The sequence below is a fragment of the Dufourea novaeangliae genome, unplaced genomic scaffold (assembly GCF_001272555.1).
Source record: "Dufourea novaeangliae isolate 0120121106 unplaced genomic scaffold, ASM127255v1 scaffold187, whole genome shotgun sequence".
Taxonomy (NCBI): Eukaryota; Metazoa; Arthropoda; class Insecta; order Hymenoptera; family Halictidae; genus Dufourea; species Dufourea novaeangliae.
In genome coordinates, this window is record NW_015374075.1 from 2729295 (window position 1) to 2754414 (window position 25120).

A 25120-nucleotide genomic window follows, 5' to 3' on the forward strand; every position below is an offset into this window, starting at 1 on the left:
AAGGGATATCAAATACCCGATACAGTTCCCACTTCACCGGAGACCGATGACTCGCCTTGTAGACACACGATCGCAGGAAGAAAAGTGCTGGAGGACTTCCGCAAACTGCAAATACAATTTTCGTTAAGTGTACTGCTTCGTAATGGAGAGTATTGTAAAGAACGCTTTGTTTATATAAAGTAGAGTATCTATACATCGACGAAAACCTTAAATGTAATAAACAAATGTGAATTCCCATGTGAAACGTAAAATGTCTGTTGGAATGTCGTTTTCTTTTATTTATTTCGCAAGGTGCATACTTAGATATAACAAACGAATTTATAAAAATATTTTTCAAATAAGTATTACAGGATAAATAATATTACATCGTAAGGATGTCTAGAAGCGTTGAGTCATAATATCTTCTTTCATGCTGTATGTTAACACAATATGCATTTGTTTTTATATTTTCGTTGACACTTTATTACCCTTACATTTTGTTACATTAATTCTTAGTATTCCCTGGGCAATATCGAATTTCTTATTTAGAATTGAAGACAAAAGACTGTTGTTACACAATTTTTTTGTAAACACTTAAGGGGTTATTTTAATCTAGACCTTTCAAAAGGTGGATTCTTTTTGTTGTATTTTCTGAAAGTATAGGTTATCGTAAGTATGTCTGTAGAAGAATTTGCTTGAATTCTTCGGTAGTATTTTGTAGGATTTTTGAAATAGTGACCTCGAGCCGAAATTTACAAAACAAGAATTTATTTATCATTTTCAGTATTGATATTTAGTAAGAAAAAATATAATTAAATAACATTAAGATAATAATTTATTTTAATGTAAGTTAAATCCAGAAAAAGTTCTTGTAATTTTGTGTTAGAATTTTTTAGTCAAAAGAATATAAATATGAAATATTAAAAGATATAAATATTAAAGTTTGTATCTTTTCATTGTTTGAATTAATGAGACATGTTACTTTATTTACAATCTTACCTTGTCTACAATTTTATTTGTATTTGTATTCAACGTCTTAGGAATCATGAATTTTAAAAACGGAACTGCAGTTAACCCTTTTTTTATACTAATACTCTATACTATAGAACCTTAAAATAAGCTGAAAAATGAATCGATGACACGTTTAAATAGAATTACATTTTGCAGAAAGTTATATTTTATATAAATTTCTTTTAGTATTTAATAGTTTATGCTGACAACAGCATACAGTTCATAAAAATAGGTCACATATATAGTTTTAAAATTGTATTCCAATCATCTCTATTCTACTGCACTGATCAAGACGAGTGCTTTTTATACAGCTTTTTCATCTGATAGTACGTACAAGGTAAAAAATTCTTTGTTCCCGTCACGCGATCTTCGCGTCAAGAGGACAGAGTTAATTGCCGAGTCAACTTATTGTTCTCGAATAAGATACATTGTGAAGTGGCCAATAAATTGGGGCTGAAGTGTTCAGTCAATCAGTGGGAAGGTTGCCAACTGTTCAGATTGGAACTCAAAGGAACGCTGTTTATCGGTTTATCGCCCGTAAAATATTCTGCACTACTTTATCGTACAAACAACCATTTTCATTTACAATTATGATGTATTTTCAACTCATTTCTTATGATTTATCATATATTATGATATATTTCAAATCATTTATGTATTACGGTGAAAATTTACAAACAGAAGAAAATAGAAGAGAACAAAATCCCATTATAATACCGGCATTGTATACTTGTTTATTCAATTCTATTGTCGCTAGTTCCTTATGACAATGACATTTTATATCAGTCAATTTATCTAAGTGTACTAATTTAATATGTGCATAAATTATTTCATTATTATCCTCCAAAGACTAAATCTAAACAAAGTGGAATTTCAAAAAATTTATATTCTATTTTGTCAATAATTTTCATCACTAGTTGATAAAATTATATACATTTTTTGTATTTTTATTTTACATCTCCAAGGTGCTTTGTAAGTTCACTAGTCGATTAGGTCGAGTCTTTTTTCAGCAATATGTACTTCCAAATCATTACTTTCCATTTCTGCTGGTCGCTCAACGCGTTCTTTGTCTTTCAAATTGAAATCGTCATTTTTGAATTGTTGAAACTATCTCTCAGATGTGTCTGCTGATACAACCCGACTACCATAGGGTTCTTCAGTGAATCGATTTGTTCCTGTTATCATCTTCTCCAAATTAAAGAAAAGCACAATACAATGACGGATATGCTCTTATCAGGTGCCATTTTAAATCAAAATAAACAAATGCTTGTGGTTACAAGATTGCACTTGTCGACATATTTTGTCATAGTAAAATGATCAGTTTGTGAGAAACAAAAAAAGAATCGGCTTGCAACATAACCTCTGTACACCCTAGCAACACTTACGAGCAGTCCACAGACCTTTTAGTTAACAACCTAATACGGAAGATTAATCGAAAACTGTACAACGATTCCAAAAGCCCGATTATTCAACGCCAATTCCATGCTCATAAGTATTACTAAACAAAATGAATTACACAATAACCTAACAAATGATATCGACCGATTACCCGGTCAGACAATCAAAATCCTAGCACACTTGACGAACAGAAAAGTTACTAATTAAAGAGTATCGTGTGAAACGAGCATTATGTTCGCATCAGTCGCGAAACGAAAGGAAACGAGGCATCGTGTTAATTCAGAGAACCTTGTCGTTTCCCTTTTCACGATTGAACGCCGTTGAAAGGATGTCAGACCTTTTATATTCATTGTACGAAAAAGGAACGCTGGCGCGCGGCGGCGGTTACAGCGGGAGCGAATAGTTGGCAGCGTCGCCGGTAGTCGAAATCAACCACCCCCACCCTTCCCCCAACCCGTGCCACGCCGCTTAGTTTTCTAAGGGTTCGCGCCGGCTAGAGTAATTACGCCTACATATGTATGACAGGTCTGAGGGTGAAACCCTTCTAACATTGAAGTTTCTCCTTCCCCCCAACCGCCACCTGACGCGGCCGCGCTTAAGTGGAAGAGTTACGTGCCGACGAATAGCAATGCCACTCCCGGCCGTGTTTAGGTAGGTAGCATAGGCACTCTCTCCACCTGTACGCGCGACAATAATCCGGCACGATTCGTGTGGACTCGAAATCTGGTCGAATACAAATTTTATATGGTTCAGGGAAGCTGTTATCGCTTCGATTCGGGTCTTGTCCGATCGATCGTGGAAATGATTACCCTCGTTTCTATATCGGGACACCATCAGCCGCGAAAGGAGACGGGAACTATATCAACCGATATTGAATGAGGCGTAATGCAAATTGCACGGAAAATTTAATGATTCAGACTAGAGACCGATGTACGCTGGCCAATGATTTCCTATTGAACGAAATTATTTTTGGTTATTGATTTTGCGACGGAATATTGTTATTGTGGTGTTTATACACTTCGTAGTAGGTTTTGTAATTATTGAATGTTGTTTTACTGTGGTTCAATTTTGTGAATTACTTTTTTTAATTTATATGGGTCACGAAATTTATACGAGGTGTTTAAAATAATAGTAATATATATAATAATAATAATAATAATAATAATAATAGTTTAAAATAATAATCTCTGCTGCTTATAGAAAAAGGGAACAGCCGGAAATTGTATTAAAGAAAAATTGTCACCACTCTATTACAGTAATAACATTGAATTACTTTTTTGTACCGCTAATTTTATAGAGCGGATCATGCGGAAATTCGTGATAAGTTTTTGGAGTTTCTTATATAGTCATTTGTAATTTAGGGAACTTTAATTTAAAATATAACATTGATGAGATACTTAAGTTGTATTATTAAATAATTAAGAAGTTTATCGCCTTTTTTAAATTACTTTAAACAACATTCCGTATGAACTTGTTAAAAGGCTATATCACTTGAGAAGAATTTTAATCTAAATTGGGACTATTGATTTGAACCGAGTACCCGTGAGGTAACCCGTTAAAGTTAAACCGTAACTACAGACCAGTCGCCTCGGAGATGAACAATCCAACAGCGACTAACTTTGTAACACTATTAATAATCAACTGAATGTTGTTTTTCATTATCGTCTCGGAAATAGGGTGTTAATTAAAGGTACTCAAACGGTTAGAGCTTCCAAAATTCTCCACTAAGTGGTGATAGTGAAATGAACTAGTGGCCTGCGGTTAAGGATGAAGAAAGTAAATCTTCTTTTATGGTTCCAGACGTAATTACGATTTTACTGTTCGTTCAAATTTTATCTGAAACAAATAGATTTAAACATAAGATATTGCACAACAGAACCAAGGTTAAAATTTGTAGGACAGTGTTATGCTATGGGTTAGTAAATAATTTAATTTAATAATAATTCATAGTAATAATATACTGTCAAAAGTATAGACATTGAATTAAAGCTGACCAAAATGTATTTTTTCACAGAAATACGTATTTAGTAAGTAAACATACAAATAAGTGTAGATAATTTTTCATTATGTCATACGAAAACAATCTTCTTAATTATGTTCATGACCTGGTGAGTGAAAGTTATAAACGAAAGAATGAGACGCTTTGTACGACACATTTTTCTTATTAATAATCTTAAACTACAATTTTCGTTACTCGTTCACTACATCATTCTGTATAATTCTTTTTAATTATTATTTGCTGTTACTTACATGTACTACTAATATCTAGTTTGCGCTAACTTATACCATTATTTTCTCTTTGTAAGCAGACAAATTTTTACGTAGAAAAACATGGAAATAATCGAATTATTAGTTTTCATAATATGCTTTCATAAGACCAATTTTAATGTTGACATTCGTTTTTCTACTTTGAAATTCAAGGCTATTCAAAAGGAGGTAATCATGGTGACAAGAACAAGGTGCTGTTAAATGGGAATTTCACCGTCTTCAACGAACATTTTCACGGAAAAAGGGGAAAATAAACAAGTAGAATTGCGAGAGCAATAGTAATGGGATCTCTTCACAACACTCTCCATGCAAATGGAACTTTGGATTTTTATGCGTTCACAATGGTCTAGTCACACAACAATAATCCATGTGGGATTCTCCATAGATGTGTCCCACTAGTTCATTTGCGACCACGAACGAAATTTTAATTAAATGGAGCCGGCACCTCGATTATCTGGTGCGTGAAAAGATTCGTTTGTACAATCTTCCTGTGCGATTTGACTTTCAGATTTTTATTCAAGGATGGTTTATGCATTCAAAGCCGAAGTAAATGAACGCTACGAATTTCCCTAAATTCGGAAGGTTGAAATAATATATACCGCGCGTTATGAATAGTCTGCTTATTCTGTCACGATACAATAAATCACAACCTAGTGGAGAATTTTGGAAGCTCTAGGCGTTTGAGTATCTACCTTCAATTTACACCCTAGTACATGCAAATTCGGAAAGTTAAAATAATATATGTCGCACGTTATGAATACTTTGCTTATTCTGTCACGATACAGGATGTCCGTAAAATATCTGGAAAAACAGCTCTGTGTATTTAAATTACAGTGCATCGAATCTGTCTATCTTTCTGGATAGTTATATTCGAAGACCCTTAGAACCAGAGTTTTGGGAATAGATACCGATCTTCACTTTCCATTTTTGTTTTAAAATATGAAGTGTAGCAATGAATAATGTACTATTTTCTTAATAAGGCGGTGATACAGCCTTTTAACATGTGTTCATCCATTTTTAGGCTGTATAAAGAGCCTGAGATATTGCAAAATATAATAATACCAAAATGTGATTCTAAATCTTTTCGTTTTTGGGTAAAGTCTATCCGATTTTCTTGGAAACAAATATAACAGTTTTTAAAACGATTTCTTTCCAAGAACTGTGTGATATTGTACGATATTCCATACCTTAGATTAGAGCTGGAGTGTGCGCTTAGGTTGATATACATAGGTGCCTTTTATTAATTTTAAAGAAAGACTGACTCCAGGAATACAGAAATAATGTGTAAGTGCAAGCAAGGAAGCTTCTTTTTCCATTTTTCTATCTCGTTCGAATGTGACACACCTACAACGGTGATGCTACCAATTAGCCATAAAGGAAACACCTGCTATTTTGTTAGGACTTAGCCAACGAGTCTCCCTTCTTCGCAGCTTTTCTCATCGTCACATCCAGCTAGAATCGTCAGTCGAAATTTAGCCATCGAATAGTTGACATCTGTAAACAAATCTGCGTCATTTTCCGTTACCTCCGTTAATATTTCTTTATTTTTAATAGACCATTATTTGTTGATACGAGTATCTTTTTATATCAATCTAACTACTCATAGAAAGTTAATTCAGCGTGTGAGGTCGTGAACCACTAAAACATACGTGTTAAGGACTTTGGGACGCAATATTGACACCTGCATGAAACAAAAAGAAAGTCTGATTGTCCACTAAAAAAGAATTAAGGTCAGTTTAATTATTGAAAATCGTTGTATAAAAAAAATAACGAAACGTTTCCTTCTTCGGTTTCGTTTCACGTACCAATAATTCGCAATAAAAATGCCAATCCATTATTAGAGTTATTTAATTAACTGAAAATACAGTGATCAAATTATTAAAACCATTTGCATAAACTGACGATTTTACAATTTTATTCGGTGGGTAATTATTGTATAAAGTGATCCAGTATAGAAACATTGATATCGTGATTTCATTTCTGCACAAACACAAAAACTATAGTTTCTGTACTGTGACTAATAACTTGATCATCCACTGAAACCGAATTACACTGGGCGATCAAATTATTAAAGCCATCTGCGTAACTTGACGGTTCTGCAATTTTAACTTTATTTTAACTGTATTTTCCTAATTGCATGAGCAAACTTTAATTTCTTCGTATATTTTCAGTGGATAATTGCTATTTAAGTTTTTTTTTTTTTTTGTACATCATGACTTTGTCAACACAAAAAGGGAAAATAAATTCATACTTTGGCTCTAATAATTTGACCACCCACTGCGAATAGTGATATTATAGTTAAATACGATGTTAATCTTATCGTTGCTCGAAAGCTGCCGGAAATCATTAGCCCCGACGTTTTTCAGTAAACACAGACGACGGAGTAACGATCGTTCCTCTCTCATTTAACAGGACGAAGGATGGAAACTAGACCGTACAAATTACTATCAGGAGGGATGGTTGGCCACCGGTAACGCTCGTGGCCTCGTGGGGGTGACTTTTACTACGTCCCACTGTCGAACGAGGACCACGGAACTTCCGCTGAGGGCAAATTACAACCTTCGGGCACATCGGAGCGAAGTAAGTTGCTATTTTTCTTAGCTCGATCTTTTTTCCCTGCACCTCTTTTTCACGCGATCTCGGTAACTCAGACGCGGACGGGAGTGTCATTTAATTTCCTGTTTTGCCCGTTCTTTTCGAGCCAAGGTACCGATTAATAACGTTGATAGTTCTAATTCCTTGGATCCCCGCGATCTTCGACCGGGCATTTCGTAAATGTTGACTTAAAAACTTTCTTAATCAAGACCCGCCGCCCCGGCTCTACGATCCATAAATCAAATTGATTTTAACACGAATACACTTGTGGCACCGGATAATTTCATGCAACCTCGATTGGTTTTACGGTCGTTAAAAGTTCTTGCGTAGACCTTTGGAGATATGCTCTAACCACTCACGAAAATCCAGATACAATAGAGTCTTCCGTATCCGCACTAATACGGAGACATACAGTGAATTACAAAAAGATTCGGACACTAATGTATGTTTAACTTTGAGGCCGTATATTATTATTAGTTGTGAAGGAAATGCAATCGAAATTGCGTCTTTTAATAGTTTAATTATTGTAGGTTACAAACATGTATAGCTTATTTAACTAATTTGAAATAATTATACATTATTAAAGATTAAATGGGATCATACCCAATTGTTACGTTGCAAAAATATTTGAACATCCTACAAAATCTGCACTTTGCGCATTGTTTATAATTAATGTTTATATTTTTAATGTTTAGTTGCCTTACCTTTTTGTTTTATCACACATTTCAATCGTTTAGGCATACTGAAAATAATTCCTTTAAGATATCCTGGATCTGTTTACTCCTATTTGTTTTTTAATCTCATGTTTAGTTCTTCTGTCGTATTTATCGGTGTTATCCTTATTTGATGATAATACTGATAATAGTCCAATTAATTTTTCTATACTAAACTTCATTTATTGAAATAGACACCAAGAAAATTGACAGTTTATTCAAGCATTTATGGATCCCATATCTTTTTGTCTGCTAAATTAAAGCAATTTTTCGATGTAAGTAACTGACAATGAGTAGAATACGACCGAACAGAGGCAAGTATAAATTGTGTGTAAGAACTAGATATTTGCAACAGAAGAAGACATTTGTTGCTGGTAGATACTCTGCTTCGACAACAGAACGTTTGGATAGCAGAACGTTCGAATATTAGTGTATTCGGAGAAAGGTTGTTCGTATACGGAAGGCTCTACTGTACTTGGTAGATTTATAAATACACTACAGAAATGTTATTAACATAAGTAAGTTAACAAATGAGGGCACATTTTATTATTTTCGTTCTTATGGAATACAGAGACTGAAAAGTGAAATTATGTAGTACAAGAATTCACGAATTTTAGATATAACTGATTTAATTACTTTAACATTAATAAATATTAATTATAACCGATTTAAACTTAAATTCACCCTGAAGATAAAAAAATCTTGTCAGTAACAAAAGAGATTCATTAAAATACTTATATATCTTTAAAATACTTATTTCTCGCAAAATGGTACTTACTTGAAAGTGAAACTATGATTTTTCGAAGTAGAAAAGCTAGTCTTCTTATTTATAGAAAGAGATGACGTATGTATTAAAGAGCCCCTGCGATAAAAATTAATCCTTGTACACTGTCCACAAAAAGTGGTAGGTACATAAGTGTTCCTTAAATTAAATTCAGCTGAAGTAAAAACTAAATTGACAAAGTATGTTTACCTATTACTAATAACTAAGTCAAATTAATTAAAAATTTGCAAAACAACAAAGCTAGTTCAAAATGACAAATAGTATACGATAGTGAAGAATCAATCATTGTTCTTTATTTTAAATAAATATAACAATTACGTGTAAATAAAATGATATTATTGTTATTCTGCAATATAGTGTAACCACATTTATAGTGTTGATAGATGTCAAGTTGGATACTAAAAGCTTTACTCGTTAATAACATTTACTTTCATTAAACCAGAAGTTCAAGTTCAAACATCCACATTAGATTTCTTTTACTAAAATATGTGCCAATATTTTTCAAAAGAACTAGTTTTCTTCGCAACGAGTTCTATAAAGCAAGCATAATTCATTAACAAATTTATAAACAACTGAGTTCAACTTAGTGAACGCATATCTTAATTATTAACATTCAAAGGTTTACAGTTTCATAAAATATAATCCACCCTGACAATCGAAACGTTTGGATACGTATAAATTTAATTTTCACGGCCCAAGACCTCTACGATCACATTATCTGAAAACCTTTGTCAGCGCATAATCGCGTGTATTAAAGCGGAGAAACTTCATCGACCACGATGTGAAAATAACGAAAGCGGAATAATCTTCAAACAATGTTCTAACCGAATGCAGGTAGATAAGCGAAATTCCTATTATTCTGTCCGGTGTGTGTATATTTCATTGTTAAATGTGTCGTATACCTCGCTGATTCCCTAAGACGGAATTTGCGTGTTGGTATACGAGACCTGTGAGTTAAATTCAGAGACCATAACTGTTATAACCACAATTTAAAAAGTGACGGTATAAGAGTTAATATCTTTGTGTGAATTACTTTGGATACGAATAACCATTATAAATGCCTAAAATTTTTTTTTGCTTGTCATTAACAGTTATAGATGATTTTTTCCATGTAAATCTCTATTACGTGAACTATATTTGCTGTCATTCTCCAAGATTCGATACTACTTTTCCAGCTAGAAAATGTAAAACTTACTTCTCGGAAGTATTGTATAGAACTATCTCATTACGAAAATAATGGTTAGACTGCGGATTTTATACATTTAGAGCGTATAAGGTTCGATGAAATACAGTAAAAAACAAAACTTTCATCAGATGCAACGAGTTTTCTATTTTATTCTGAACCCAATACGATAATTAAGAGAGAAAATAAATTTCTACGATTGCTCCGGTCTTTATAAATTATTTTAGAAACTTTCATATTGCATAACAATCCGCAGTCTAATAATGGTATACGTATCTAATACATGTAATTTCTACCCATAATAATTGAGATTATTTGTTAACACATTCAATGCGGGTGACGTAAACATACGCGTCATGGCGATATTCCCTTTCCTATAGCTGGTTACGTATGCGTCCACGGTCATGCTTTCTTTTCATGAAAAACAATTTTATTTCTGTTTAAAACCTTATAAAATATCAAGAGTAGCATAAAATGATACCTACATTTTGTCAAAAAATCCGTCATCTGGGACATCCTTCGATTTTTGATGCTGTATTCAATGTGTTAATTCCTCTATTGCACTATAAAATACAGTGATTCCTCGTTGAATGCGACACGAAGAACGGCGTTATTCCCACTACTGAGGAGGTGGACCCTCTGGAACCATTCAAAACAGAGTACACTGAAGCTAAGCAGAGGCTCGGCTTCGTGCAGAAATTAAATTTATGAGGAGCCGAGAACCTTTGCCACGAATATTCCGAAACGGACCCGAGTTCGTTGCACTCATCGCAACATTACTGTAAATGCAAAAAATCTCCGATTTATGGTTCGCCTTAAAAAAAGGGGGTAAATACAGCTTCCATTTTATGAGGGGCAACAAGTACGAAAACTCCATTAACACCGAAAAGGAATTGAAAGTTCTTCGAGGTGTGAATTTCTCGACGTTACGTACTCCATGAATTACGTAAACGGAAATCAATATCCGTCGGTCTAAATCGAGCAATTCCAGTCAGCTGAACGTATCATAATGCGATAATAAATTTGCGATGCTGGATGTGGCGCGTTGACGGGACATCGTATCGCAGTGTCGCAGCCACCGTGGTCGGACGGGCGTGTGGTGGGGGGCCTAATTTTACGGCTCACCCCTTGCGGAGCGCACTCGATACGAAGTCATCGGTGTTGCACGTTGACAGGTCGCGGCCGGCGATACCTACCGAGTATGTACACCCGGCAATTTTCAATCGGTGACCCATTTTGCGGCAGCGCGGAACGAAGCCCACGAGAAGTTATCGAACACGTGCAGAGAAAACTGTACCCTGGCGTACCCAGCCCCTATCTGGCCGAAGCCAGTCCATGACAGCCTATCACATGACGCGAACGCGTTAAATTGAGAAAGCAATTGGATGGATGCGACCCCACTGATAAAGCTCCTGGACCAGATATTTTCAGGGAACTCGGGAAATTTTTCGCCTTTCTGAATACCGTTTACCCGCGGAACCCGATCGTCGGACGAACTAAAGGTGAAACTATGGCTTTGTGTAAGTGAAAACGGAGCGGCCCAGAAAGTATTAGGGTAGTACATTATCTTTACTGTGATTATTATTATTTTATTATTGGCCGAGCGAAGCCAATTCTTAATAGGCCACTTCTTGTACTTTTGTTATGGGTACTACTCATTTTACCTTTGACATTATGAAATAATACAGTACGCTAAATAATTATTTCGGACAAGAAAAATTATTACATAACTGAATAATAAAATATTTGTTTGAATAAAATTTTGTATTTCTTCAGTTTTGTACTATGAAAACGATACTAATAATAGCACTTCGGTTAATTATTTCAATTTTATGTTAACTGAAAACTGAATGTTTCAGAACAATGAATGAAATAATTATACCAGAAAAAGTAAAAATTTGATTCATATCCATCTTATATAACCGCATATTATAAACAAGAACTAACAATCGATAGTATAGTTATATTTTACTTACAAGCATAAGTGTTTGGACCCAATTAAAGAAATGCATTAGTAATGCATTAGTAAAACAAAGAAATGCATTAGTTAAGGAAGATTTAGAAATAGTTTGTCTGCACACTGTACTTTGCCCGTGTATTCTACACCACCTGTAGATGTGAATAATCTATAAATAAACTCATTGCATTAAATAAAGTAACCTTAATTCTTCAATGGCAACTATGCATTTTCCTCTTGATCTTTGTAACAATTAATAAAATAGAAATAAAGAATAAATAACTTTATCTCTTAACTGCTCGATACCTATATGGAAATGCTTCCAGGTTCCGCCGCTTTTTAGTTAGTCCTTCCTATAATTTCACTAGTATTGTTGTTGTTTTACCACTATTATTATACCCTATTACTTCTGGCTCACAATGTATATTTGCTTTTGATACAAATCAACGATTAAAAAATCATACAGTACCTACTCAGGAAAAAGTGGATAATAATTGTAATAACAGTAACATTTTGATTTTATTGAACAATACACTAGAAGGGAGATAGAAAACGGGTAAAGTAAAATACAAGAACTACCAAAGTGGTCAAAATGACTGGTTAGTATTACCTTCTAACGATGCCTAAAATGCTTCAACAATGCATTTCCCCAAATTGTTCACAACTTTAATTGCAACATAAAAAACGAAAAATTAGTTGAATTTATAAATTGAAGTATTTTCATCAAGTTGTTACGTTTATGGATTCTTATTTCAGAAAAAATTAAAAATGCTGTTTCATATTAAAAATTAATTTGTAAATATCTCGTTAACTATTAAGCTTAGGGCGTATGAAGGTTAACACATTTTTACGCAGAATTTGATAGTCGATTGATCTATAATACAAAAAATAGTTCATTCAGTTAAAAAAAATCAAGATGACCTTGAAATCCGTGAAATGCCTTCACCCATAAAAAAAACACGTACCTTATGTGATGTGCCCCTTGATGCCATTTAAGTTCCACGCCTTAAAGTTTTCATAAAGTGTACCGTTAAGTTTATTATTTGAGGTGATCAAGTTAAATGAGACACCCTGTATATGTATACATATGTATACACCAGGTTTATTTCCTCATACACTTTCGTGTAACTTTTCATCGAGGGTAAACTGGGTGCAAACAGTGCCAGATCCTTTGTCGAGGGTCTGAATCGATATTAAGCCGTAGGCTGTTTTAACGAACCGCGACTGTTCTGGCTCGGTGTCGTGCAACTTTCTGAAATACATACATCACAAGATCTGTAACTCCGAACAAATATGCAAATGTTACGCCCGCTCGCTTCTGCGATATTAATATTGCGGCCCTCAAATCGGAGGATTTCCACTTTTGACGCAACCCCTTCCACTATATTTCGTGCATTATTACTTCATATTTCACCACTCCAATTTCACCTTTCTCTGTCTCGTAAAAATGCTGCTGTATTCGTGTGGTCTCCCCACTTTTAACGAACAACTTTTGCGAACACGTACAGGTACCTAAGATAAAACTGATTTAACACTGAACGTGTAATATTTCTGTAATTGTTGCAGCAGATTGGTCGAACATAATTTCGGAACAGCAATGATCATTTTTACATGCAAGAACCAATTACTACAAGAAAATCGTAACCGTAATCACATAACAAGTAGACAGTCGATGATTCTTTATGCAAAAATAAGTCGAAGTTGTACAGTAAAATCTTTTCGTGCAAGGCTTAATTTTTGCGGAAATCCATTTTGAAAATCTGTTGGATACGCGTATGTTTCAATGGGACTTTCCTAACGTGTCTGTCTAATACCTATCGATTTGACTTACTGTGGACACGAATACATACAGGTCAGATGAATGTACAAAGTCAATTTTCTCGCAAAGTAAGCCTCAAGCGAAAAACATTTTTTTTGTACTATCTCCTTAATTTACTACCTCCAAAATTTTATGTTTTGTACTATGGATCTCAATATGTTAATGATAACACATAAAGAGTATTAAACTTTAGTACAATCTTTATTTTCTAAGTTGTTGAAAATAATATACAATAATACATAGGATAAATATAACGTACAATTTACGTCGAAAGCCTTTTACTATAGATTCACAGATCATAATAAACCATCCAGATAGCAATAAATAATTTAAATAATCAATGCTTCAAAGGAAGATAAGACACTTCAGCGCGTTGACGATAGAATCACTAGAAGATTCGTCAGTTTAAAGCGTCCGTTGTCTATTCCCTGAAGGAATAAATCTAAAAGTCAGTTACGATCCTTTTTCTCCGAATCTGTGGAGCGTAATGTCGAAATTTTAAACGAGAAAGGCGTGTCCGTATGAATGATGGCGAGGAAAACGTAATCGAACTGCATCCGATCGTATGGATGCGTTTATGTTCGTGTCATAAACGATATTCTCGGGAGTTCACTAAAATGTTTGGAATAATTCCAGTTGCAATAAACAAATATTAATTAGGTGTATCACACACCAACGATAAATGCTGAAGAAATTTCAAGAATAATCAATTATCAAAAATAGAACTTGAAATACTAATATACTTGATAGAAACTTTTTTAAATTTTCGATTTAATTTTGCATCAAATAGTGGATCATCCTATACAGGCCGGATGGAGATTCTACATGCAATAATAAGTCGAAAACAGAGATTAACATTTTTTCATTTAGCGCTTCGTTTTCGAGATAATCGAATTCGAAAATCTACTGTCTATGCGTGCAAGTATTGAATAGGTCTTGACTACCGCGTCTGATCATTGCATTCCATTTCTACTTACACCATGACAAATACAGACATTCCAGATTAACTTTCAAATCCGATTTTTCGAAAACGAAATTTCAAACAAACAAAATTTATTCTTTTTTTGGTTTATTGTTTCTTGTAGAATCGCCACCCAGCCAGTTGTACCGCGATTGTGGGGACACCTTGTATATTCAATTTATTTTAACTTCATATTTCGTAGGTGGGTCGTCTTTTACTGTGAAACATTATTATTACGTATATTATTATAAAAACTGTTAAAGGTTACTATTTTTAAAATAAACAAATATAGATATATTGGTACATACTTGTGTATTTGCCAATTTAATGTTTAATATTAAGAAGTGCTTCAGATGGAACAAAATTTCATTGACATTGTCTTTTTCATGTTGTAAAGTAACTTTCTTATTTTACACCCTCTGTACGCTAAACATTTTCATTTTAAAGGTATTATATATTCTTTGATTAACGTTATACTTTAACACATTTAATAGATTGCTTATTCATTGTTCAACATTTTTTAAATTCTTACTAGGAATTAATAAAAGATTATATTTCTTACAACATAAATTAGAGATGAAATCACTTACAAATATAAGTGTAATTCACAATACGTAACAATCCATTAAATCTACCAATAAATAATCCCCTATGTTTCTAATAAGGTTGTGATCAAATGTAAATTTACAATACATGTATGATTTTTTCTTCAATCAAAGTAGCGTGATGTAGTGTGTACTTGAGTTCTTTTGAAACAGGTCAGAGTTTACCAAAAGATAATGAATAACTTATTAGTACATATAATATTTTAACATTTTCTTCAAGCATCTACCGATTGTTTGCTCATGTATCTGTGTTCTTTTAATATTGAAAATCTGATCTTCATATACAGAGTGAACCAATTAAATTTATCACATTAAGTATCTCCTTAACTAAGAAAGGACAAAAAGAATTTTTCGATTAAAATTTTATTGTTCAAAAGAACATTATGACTATATGATAATTGCTTTTACACTAAACAGCTTATATTCCTCGCAGTTTCCTCTTCTTTCCACATTTCTGTGATAGATAATATAATCTACGTGGTAACTTCTATTGGTCTATTTTGTATAGTTCCAATGTGAATATTACGAAATTTGCATTCATCTTGCAACATAGAAATCCTTAGAGTTTGTTTCAATAAATCATTTCAATTAAGAGCATTAACCTTAATATTTAATCAACTCTATCCTGGTGTCTAAAGTTGTTGTAATATTAGTTCGCGCACTTTCGTATGGAACATTTCGAATTTCGGAGTTTCTTGACGCTGCTGCGAATTAGAGTTCTGACTTCATGCTGGTGTTAATTAAATCGACATCAAAGTTCAGAGTAGCGTACGGTATCGTAATGCGTTCGTGCGCGAGTTGCGTGCCGGTGGCGCGTTTTAATCGTTAACTTTGAGGCACCCATAATCGTTTACCATCTTTAAGGACCGTTTGATCGATGACATCGCGAAAATAGAACATGATACAACGAATAAACATAACCATTGAGGAAAAATAATTATAGATACATAGGTACAAAGGTATTGCAAACAATACCACCATGCTATGTTCACTAAACATCTGAAACAAAACAAAAAGGGAAAATCCAGAATATATTTAGTTGAACCCTTTAGCTAAAGGTTAATGTTATTGCTACTATATTTATAATTTCACAAATTAACGCTTCGTCTTCGTCTTCGTAAATCCCTTAATAGATGAAACAAAGTTTTTCTACTCCAATTTTTCTAAATTTAGATATGAAAATGAGAATTTGCATAAATATTCATAGCTTGATTGTATACGTAAGTTATGAACATATCGTGAAGCAGATAATTGACAGCGTATTCTCTGTCGCAAAATATTAGAGATTAATAAGAAACATTGCACCAAATTAACATTAGCTTAAAATAAGACACATTAGATTAGTTTCTGAATGCAATTAAGTGCTTGTGGCAGTGTTCAGTAATTTACAATCTATTATTCTTGATAAATTTGAAAAATTATACTGAAAGTGTTGCATGTTATCATACGATATTAGCACATCATGGTGTGATGGTTTATTTTTAATGTAAAAACAGCTATATATAAATTTATGTTATAAAGAACGAAGAGTTTTAATAGAACGATCAATAAGGTATAATAATAAACTTTTAGGAAACGTGGGTACAGTTTCATGTGAGAAAATATTCAACATTTTGTTTTCTTCGCATCAAACATGGTACCTATTAAATTCTCTAATAGTCGTCAGCAATTATAGCAATCACTGTATTGAATAGCTATAATTAGTAATACTGAATTCTCTTGTCCGTATAATCTTCATCTTGGGCAGTTAGCAGCGGGGCCACGAAGATTCACCCAACGATTTGCTCTTAATTTTGATCACCGAAGTAATTCTAGATATCTATAAATAAGATTGAAGAGATTTTTCTGCAATTTCTCTTGACGTTACCACAAATTTACTATGTTTCATGTTATAAACATTGAATGTTAGCGTAGATGAGGTACAGGCTTAATAAGATTAAAGAGTGCAACGTTTAGTTCAACATTACTGTACCTTTAGTCACAAGAAAAAAGAAACATAACGTAAGAATTCCTTCGTTAAGGGATTTATGATACTATTAAGAACAAATTTTAAAAAACCTTCCGTTAAGGTAATTCAGTGATCTCTACGAGAAAATTCAGACATTTTTTCTAATAATCCAGTTTGTTCTGGAACAAATTACACTGCAGAAAGTTAAAAGAAGTGCATAAAATCCACGGTAAAATAATAATTAATACATCCTTTTAAAGCTAATTCAATTTTTCCTTCTATCATGTTCGTCAAATATCTTAGCCATGATTATACTACCACTCCCTTCAGTTCTATTAATTTCTCTATTAAGGGTAGTTCTTCTCTTGCAAGTATGTCAGTAATATCGTTCTCAACAGTAACGGGAAAATTTTCCGTACGTATTATTGTTAAAATCTAACGAGAAAACTTTCCAAAAGTTTAAACAATTCGTGATACCTAATCTCGATTTTAATTATCCCCCCGTGATTCGATGAAAATTCGAAACTACTTGCTATACAGTATAAAACCGTGTCTGTCAAGTCACAAAGTTAACGGTTCGTGACAAGTAACGGCAGTACCAACTATATAACATTCTGTCTGGTAAGATCATAATTACTAAAAATTAGACGTGTCTTTTGCTTTTGCTTCGGTTCACATTTCAGAGTTTAAGGGTAGCCGACATAGTATCGATCTGGCATACAGTGCTGTTTTAAGACAGTGGCTCTCAACCCTGCAAAAGTATTCCAATTTCGAGCTCCTTTACTGGAATTAGCTCCTTCTATTGTTCCTTGAATGATTTGGAACGTATCGTTGGACGTGATTTTCCTTCTTGAATTTAATTACCTACTTTAAATTTCACGTGACTATTAATATATTTACTCTTACCATTCTATTTATTTTTATAGCAAAATAGTCTTTATTTATTTACAAAATGAAAATTATAAAGAATTTTTGTTTCTCTCTTCATATCCAGTAAGTAAAGTTGTAAATAACTTCCGATTCCCTATTTGAAGTATGTGTTTACCGTATTTCATAAATAATTGGCAATTAATTTCCATCTACAATATATTCTTACGTGTTATTTAATATAACAGTTATTAAACTCTAGAATTTTTATTATTGCTATTGCTTAATTCTTCAAGCTAATAGAAATAGAGGAATTTTAATAATGTGTCTTTTACGAAGTTATCGTAATTCTGAGTAATTTTATTAATTGTAGTTTATGTCGAAAATAAAGAACAATTTATTCCCATGCTCTCTGTTACTGTATAACTACTGCTATTACTAAACTCATGGTTACGCGCAGTAGTAAGAACACTAACAATATATAAACATAAATTTAGCAGAAATACATTGTAATAGACATTTCAGTCACAATTTAGTGAATTGTGTCCGAGAATAAATTGCAATCTTTTCTTCGTAACTGCTTTTTCTCCTCCATCTACCACTTGCCAAGGTATTTTATCCCAGCTTCTATTAAAATGAAACGTTGAGTACATAATAACACTTTTACGTAGAATATAAAATGATTAAATAAGAATCCAACAATTTAGAAAGTTCATTACACAGCAGAAATGTTACAAATGAAAATGAATTTCACATTAATCGAGGAACAATAAATTACTATATTTTTTCAATTCTTTTGAGACTTAAGAAAGTATTTATTTCTTGGTTTTAAATCTCTTTTTTTTTCGAAGATTTCCATTCAAGTTCAGAAGGTTCCAGTATGTTTTAAAATCTCTATCCTCCCTCGTACTTTATGCCATCTTACTTCTTGCGTCATCGAACGTGATTTATACATTCAAGCGATTTTCTGAACCTGGCTCTGCTTTATCGCCGTCGCCCTTATTTGAAACCCTCAAAAGCTTTGACCAAACAGCTAAAGCAAGTTCCACAGAAAATATTCAGTTTCCAAGTTTAGCCCAGCTCCTTTCCAAACTAGGGCTTTCTTTTACAATTTTTATATGTTATCAATAAATAATCATGCTGGAATGAATATGTATCTACAGATGTACACTATATTGCATTTTATAAATGAATGAGACTGCAGACACCAAACATTCATAAATCTTTGTATATTTATACACCTAGGTACACACATATATTTAATGGATTGCGTTAAACGATTCTGCCATTTTCCTCGCGTGAATTAAACTTTTACGACGTTTAAAGTTAGTTTTGTACATTTATAAATAGACTGCAAATGTTCATACAAATTCACAATTTTAGACACTAATATACAGGGTGTTATGTAACTAGTGGTACAACCGGGTACGGTGTGATTCTATGTGAAAAAATAAGTCAAAAATATACAATGAAATTTTCTCATTTGAGACTTCGTTTTCGAGAAAATCGACTTTCAAATTTAATCTGAAATGCGTGTATTCGCCATGGTAGTAAGTAGAAACGAAATGCAATGAACAGACACACTAACCGAATCAATCTGAATTTATATTTTAATCAGGCTCTACCCTGTGCCCTTTTATTTCTACCTGATACAATACATAATGACTCGACTGAAGATTTTATGCATTTAGACCGCGATAAAAGTTCAATCACATTTACTAAAACTTTCATTTTATTCTACTGAATAAAATTTGTCGCGAAAGAAGTAAACTGTCATACCTTACTTCCATAAATTACCCAATCCATAAAAATGTCAGTATGCATGAAGATTATGGTTTAACAACGACGTCATTAAATTTTTCATTAGCTCCAACCATCATCAAATATTTCCGTTACGAAGAACATCAGGGAGGAAATAAATTTGCATTTCTCAGGTCGAAATTCGTCCAGGATTGGTCTAACCTTTGCTTTAACACGAACGTCAAACACACAAACGCGATGGCACTGGGGATCTGGATAGGTCGTCTAGGTCACCGCGTACGTCTGAACCGACGATGACCCACAAGTTTCGCCGAGACGTTAATATCTCGGACCCGTGTATCCGACATTGTCCTGCTGTATCGATGTACGATTTCATCAAGGTGTCGCTCATTACGACGTGTTCCGGACTCCGCCTTGTCGATAACGACGCAAGGCCAATTCTAGGACACGTAATCGCCATAAGAGTCACTGCTGCTACCGCAACACGATCGCTTGGCGAAACGAGCCGCGAACAGTGTAACGATCCCCGTTCTAAATTAAAAAAAAAAATGTTTTTCAGGGAATTTTTTCCTATGAAAAATTGTTGGCCACACTTCTGTCCGCTATGAACATATTAAAAAACAATTAAATGTTGCAATCGTCAATAGTTACACGGAGACGGAAAACGTAGTCGAAAATAATTTCATATACATTTTCCTGTTTTATATATTTTAGTTCATTTGTTATTAAAGTTTTTGTTTATAATATCAATCAACGGTATTATAAGAATAAAATGGATAAGTTGATTATGGAATAGTGCCTTAATTATAGAAGATATGGGTATATTTCGTAATGGATTTTTTATTAAGGTTTCCTTTAAGTATGTCAAAAAATGTATTTCCAGTTTTTTTGTATAATGACTTTAAATTATGTATACTTTAATTCTATATTATTCTTTTTTTGCGCAAATTAGTTTTTTTTTGTGTTTTTAGATACATTCATGTACAGCGAATGTTTTGAAGCCTGGCGTGTTGTGCACAAGTCCGTAAAAGTTAATGTTTTGATAAATCACATTTGTACAAAGTTTTTATTGAAGGATGACTGTAACGAATCTGTTTCCAAACTTGCTGCATGTATTCACTTAGATTTAAATAGAAGATGGGAAAAATCTTGCAGGAAATTGCAAAAATATAAAGCTGCAAACCATGATTGGCTCTTAATCTTTTTTCTACATACTGTTTTATTTACCTCGTTAAATTTCATTTCATAGAAAGAACAATGTTTTATGTTAACCCACAATAAAATTAGTAAATATTTATAACAACTTTTGTATACTTATAAAAAAATCCCAACTTTTGTATTTAACCACAAATTATTCCAATATACATGTATAAAACCGATTTATAATGATTAAAAATAAAACCATGCTAAGTATCCAAAAAAAATTGTAATAAAGTTCATTTATACAGAATTAATCGTAAAGATAACTAGAATACTGGTATATAACGTGCATTAAAAAAAAAGGGATAAGTTTATACGTGAAGAAAAAGGAGTTATTAATTTTGATCGATATTTCCCTATTTCGTTATACTGAGGGACGGCTCGATCGTAACGAAATGAAATTTCAACCATCCGAAACGAACAAGAAATTAGCTCTACTCTTCGAATCGTACGATTCCGTGAGGTTGCACGTGCGCGGGTAGATGATCGGCGGGCATAAGCTCGTATTTTCACTTATTTCTGTTCTAGGCCGTAGCAACTGCGGTTCGATGCTTTTCGAATCAATACTGCGATTATACCTACCGACGGAGACGTCGTTGATCGACCGTCCGAGCGATTTTCACTTTTTCTCGGCAGTAATTTCACGATCAGTTACATCGTTACCCGTCGTTTTCACTTTTCTTCCCAAAGCCTAGACGCCCCGATGTCACGGTCCCTGATAATAGGTCCTCTCGAGTTTTACAGATTTGCTGCACCCACGGTGAAACGTTGGAGAATGGCTTTCGAGGAATTTTTGAGCCATCGAATTTGTCTTTGGTAACTTGAAAATTAATGTTACGTGCTTGTTAATGTATTGGTAAATTTTCTGTGGTGCACAGGATGGTTCTGGGAACTGAAGTTATCGAGAGTTATTATTCCAAATTACGCGTAAATTACTTACAGTACGAAAAAATGTTTCGTACGAAAGTTGTCTGATGTCAAGGGAAACGCATGTTAGAATAATTAATTTTCTTCTACATTGTATACGCATATAGTTTTGTGAGTCACCTTTATTTGTTTAGTTGGAATAACCTATATTTCTTTGCGGGAATTAAATAAGCATTAAAAACTGAATAAATAAATATTGGCATAATAGGTCCAAAGTGAGTATCTATTGAGATATGTATAATGAAAGTTTTGTTACAAAATGTGTTGGAATTGTTGACCATTATTACTGACACAGACATCTAATAGTTTGACTAAGAACACGTACATATTTTCGAGTATACTAATAAAAATGATTATTAGACGTGCACTAATGATATCTTGTACGTTTTCTGGAGTCGTAGATGGTTCAATAAAACTCGATAAAATACCTTTCACAATAAATCTTTCGTTCTATCTCAATAAATAACCACTTTAGTTCCATTATACGTTAATACTTATTTACTCAATTTTCAATGCTCATTGAATTCCCACACAAAAATATAAGGCATTCCAATAAAAGAAATCAAAGTGACCTTCAACATTTTATGTGTAAATAATATAAAAAAACAAATAATTAATCTAACATATGGATATTCCCCTTGATACCATAGAACATTTGTTTGAAACATTTTTTCATACAGCAAGTAATTTACGAATATGTAATTGGGAATAGTCCAGTTAGATACCTCACAGTGCATTGTGTACGATAACTAGGCAAATACACCTGGTTTTGCGTGAAATATACAAAATGCATAAATGTATAATATAAAGAAATATCGATAATTCCCGAGTAGAGGAAACAATTGTTTTTGCCGTTAGTTACAATTTCATTAAATTTCGTACAGTTGTTTTCGGACATTCCTGACATTCGCTAACTCGACGACTTTATTTGTTTAACTGTTGGATCGGCGATGCAAGTTCCCCGGAACGAATTCTTTCAGATTAAATTTACGACAATTTAATTTAAAGTTGAAAGGTCAAACTGCCTTCCATAGCCTTCAGAAGAGGTTGAATGGGACAAAACTAGTACATCTACCCTTTCATCTGTTTTGAGTAAATTGGTTTTCTTTTATGTGCACGGAATACAAAACTTTACGTAGAAAAATATGTCAGTACTGGTTTCAAAAAGTGAATATTTTATGGAACACTTATTGCTATTCTTCATCGCTACGTTTGGTACTGTTATCCGTATCATTTTATAAAAAGCTGAATCTTCGTGACATGTATGTACATTTAGTAATTACTGTACTTATAACTAAATAAATGAAGCGTACTTTGTTACTGAAAAATCGTTCTTAATAGATGACATTTCTTTTTCAAGCTATTAAGCTGAATATTTCAGTACATTACATACATCTGTTTTAGCATGCAGTGCCAAGAAGCTAACCCAGTTTATTGGCGGAGACAACAGTGTAACCTAAAAGTATGTGACAGAATACAGAATAAAGCTGTTAAAGTTTTCCAGATATAAGATTTGACCTTTTGAATAAAGATTTCAACTTTCTTTTGGCAGTTATAGATACGTCTTAGAATATTGTTAGATACAAGAAGACGTTTATAGTAAAGAATACATGCTATAACCAGTTAGTTGTTTCGTAATATGTTGACTGCGATTCTCTAACAGTAATTATACTACATACATAGTTTACTGCGGTTGTTGTTTCGTTTGAAACCCGATCATACCTTTTCCGAGGGTATTATTTCATTAGTGATATCATTGACAATTTATAATAACAGTAAAATAGTCAAAAAGAAATTTATATTTGTCAAATGCTTTGATTATTGTTTTGCGTTACTTTACTGTTTCAACCACCATTTTTTACTTAAAATGCAAGTGGTGAGGTGTTTGCAAAGATAACTTTTCGTATCTTCTTCAAAATACTATTAAACCGTAATCAACAATTCCAATTGATATTTTTTGTTCTATTGCCTATATTAAGGTACTTTCAAAGACAGTGGTTTCCATTTTTATGAAATATATTTTTAAAAAGAATCATTAAATGAATAAAATAGGGATTGAAGAAATAACCATAAAACCACGTAAAGCGTATACTATACATCACATTCCATACTACATACAGTATAAATACCGTACACACAATTCAGTGATCATTCTATTAACTGTTCTCATCCTTGTTCCGTCTTGATCATTGTTGATATTTATGCAAATACAGATTTTTATGGGCAAAATTACATAATCTATAATGAAATAAATATTTGTTTTCTCTGTGTAGACTTCAATTAAGTTACAAGTAAAATAAATCTACGTTATATCTAATTCATTACATCTTCATTACGTTTCAGTAAACATTTCACTATACTGACCTTTAGACAATTCTGTACGATATGAACGTATAAAATTCGAAATCTACTCATCGCTATATTCTGTCGCCGTCGGCATCACTGAAATAAGGCCAATCTACTGTAAGTTAACTACGTGATATGGCGGTCGACATTAAGTCGTCAGCGTAATTATAGGGCGGAAAAACATTCTGTAATACCTGTATGTATACATATATGTAAAATATGTTACGGTTTCCTCAATGTTTTACCTGCTATACATTTTTCGTGACACGCACATTTTATACGAATTATTATAACGGTACAGATTTATGAAAAATTATTGCAACAGTGACAGAGTCTCGTCTGTATATAAGATTTACAAAGCGGAATATTTATGGTAACTATGGCGAATGTTTATAAATATTTGTATTTGAAAATAATTTAATTGATCTGATAACAATTAATTTTCTGAAGTTACCTACATTCAATGATGGATAAAATATGTATAGTCAAAATGTACAAATAAAAAAAGCTACATTTTTATACTATTAATTATCTAAAAATATGTATCTATATTTTTATATTATAAATGTGTTCGAATATTAACAGTGCACCGGGATACAGTTAATTGTAATACATGAATAATACCTACACAATATAAGAAATATACGAAAATATTGTTGTTCCAAATTCACGTCTGTTTCGTATCGTAATAAGTCTTATTTCATTATTACTTCTCTTACTGTATCGTACGATTTTCATTCAATTCTACAAAGTGCAACTTCTACTTCGAACCTTTACAGGAATGAACAAACTTATTTA

General features: G+C 32.9%; 1 protein-coding gene across 1 annotated transcript in view; it reads left to right on the forward strand.

The window, feature by feature from the left end:
• LOC107190544 (tubby-related protein 4) overlaps positions 1-25120 on the forward strand; it is a 74074-nt gene that overhangs the window by 14583 nt on the left and 34371 nt on the right. The window contains exon 2 of the mRNA XM_015579359.1: positions 7069-7236. Within this exon, the coding sequence (XP_015434845.1) occupies positions 7069-7236 (168 nt within the window). The remainder of the gene's footprint in view (positions 1-7068; positions 7237-25120) is intronic.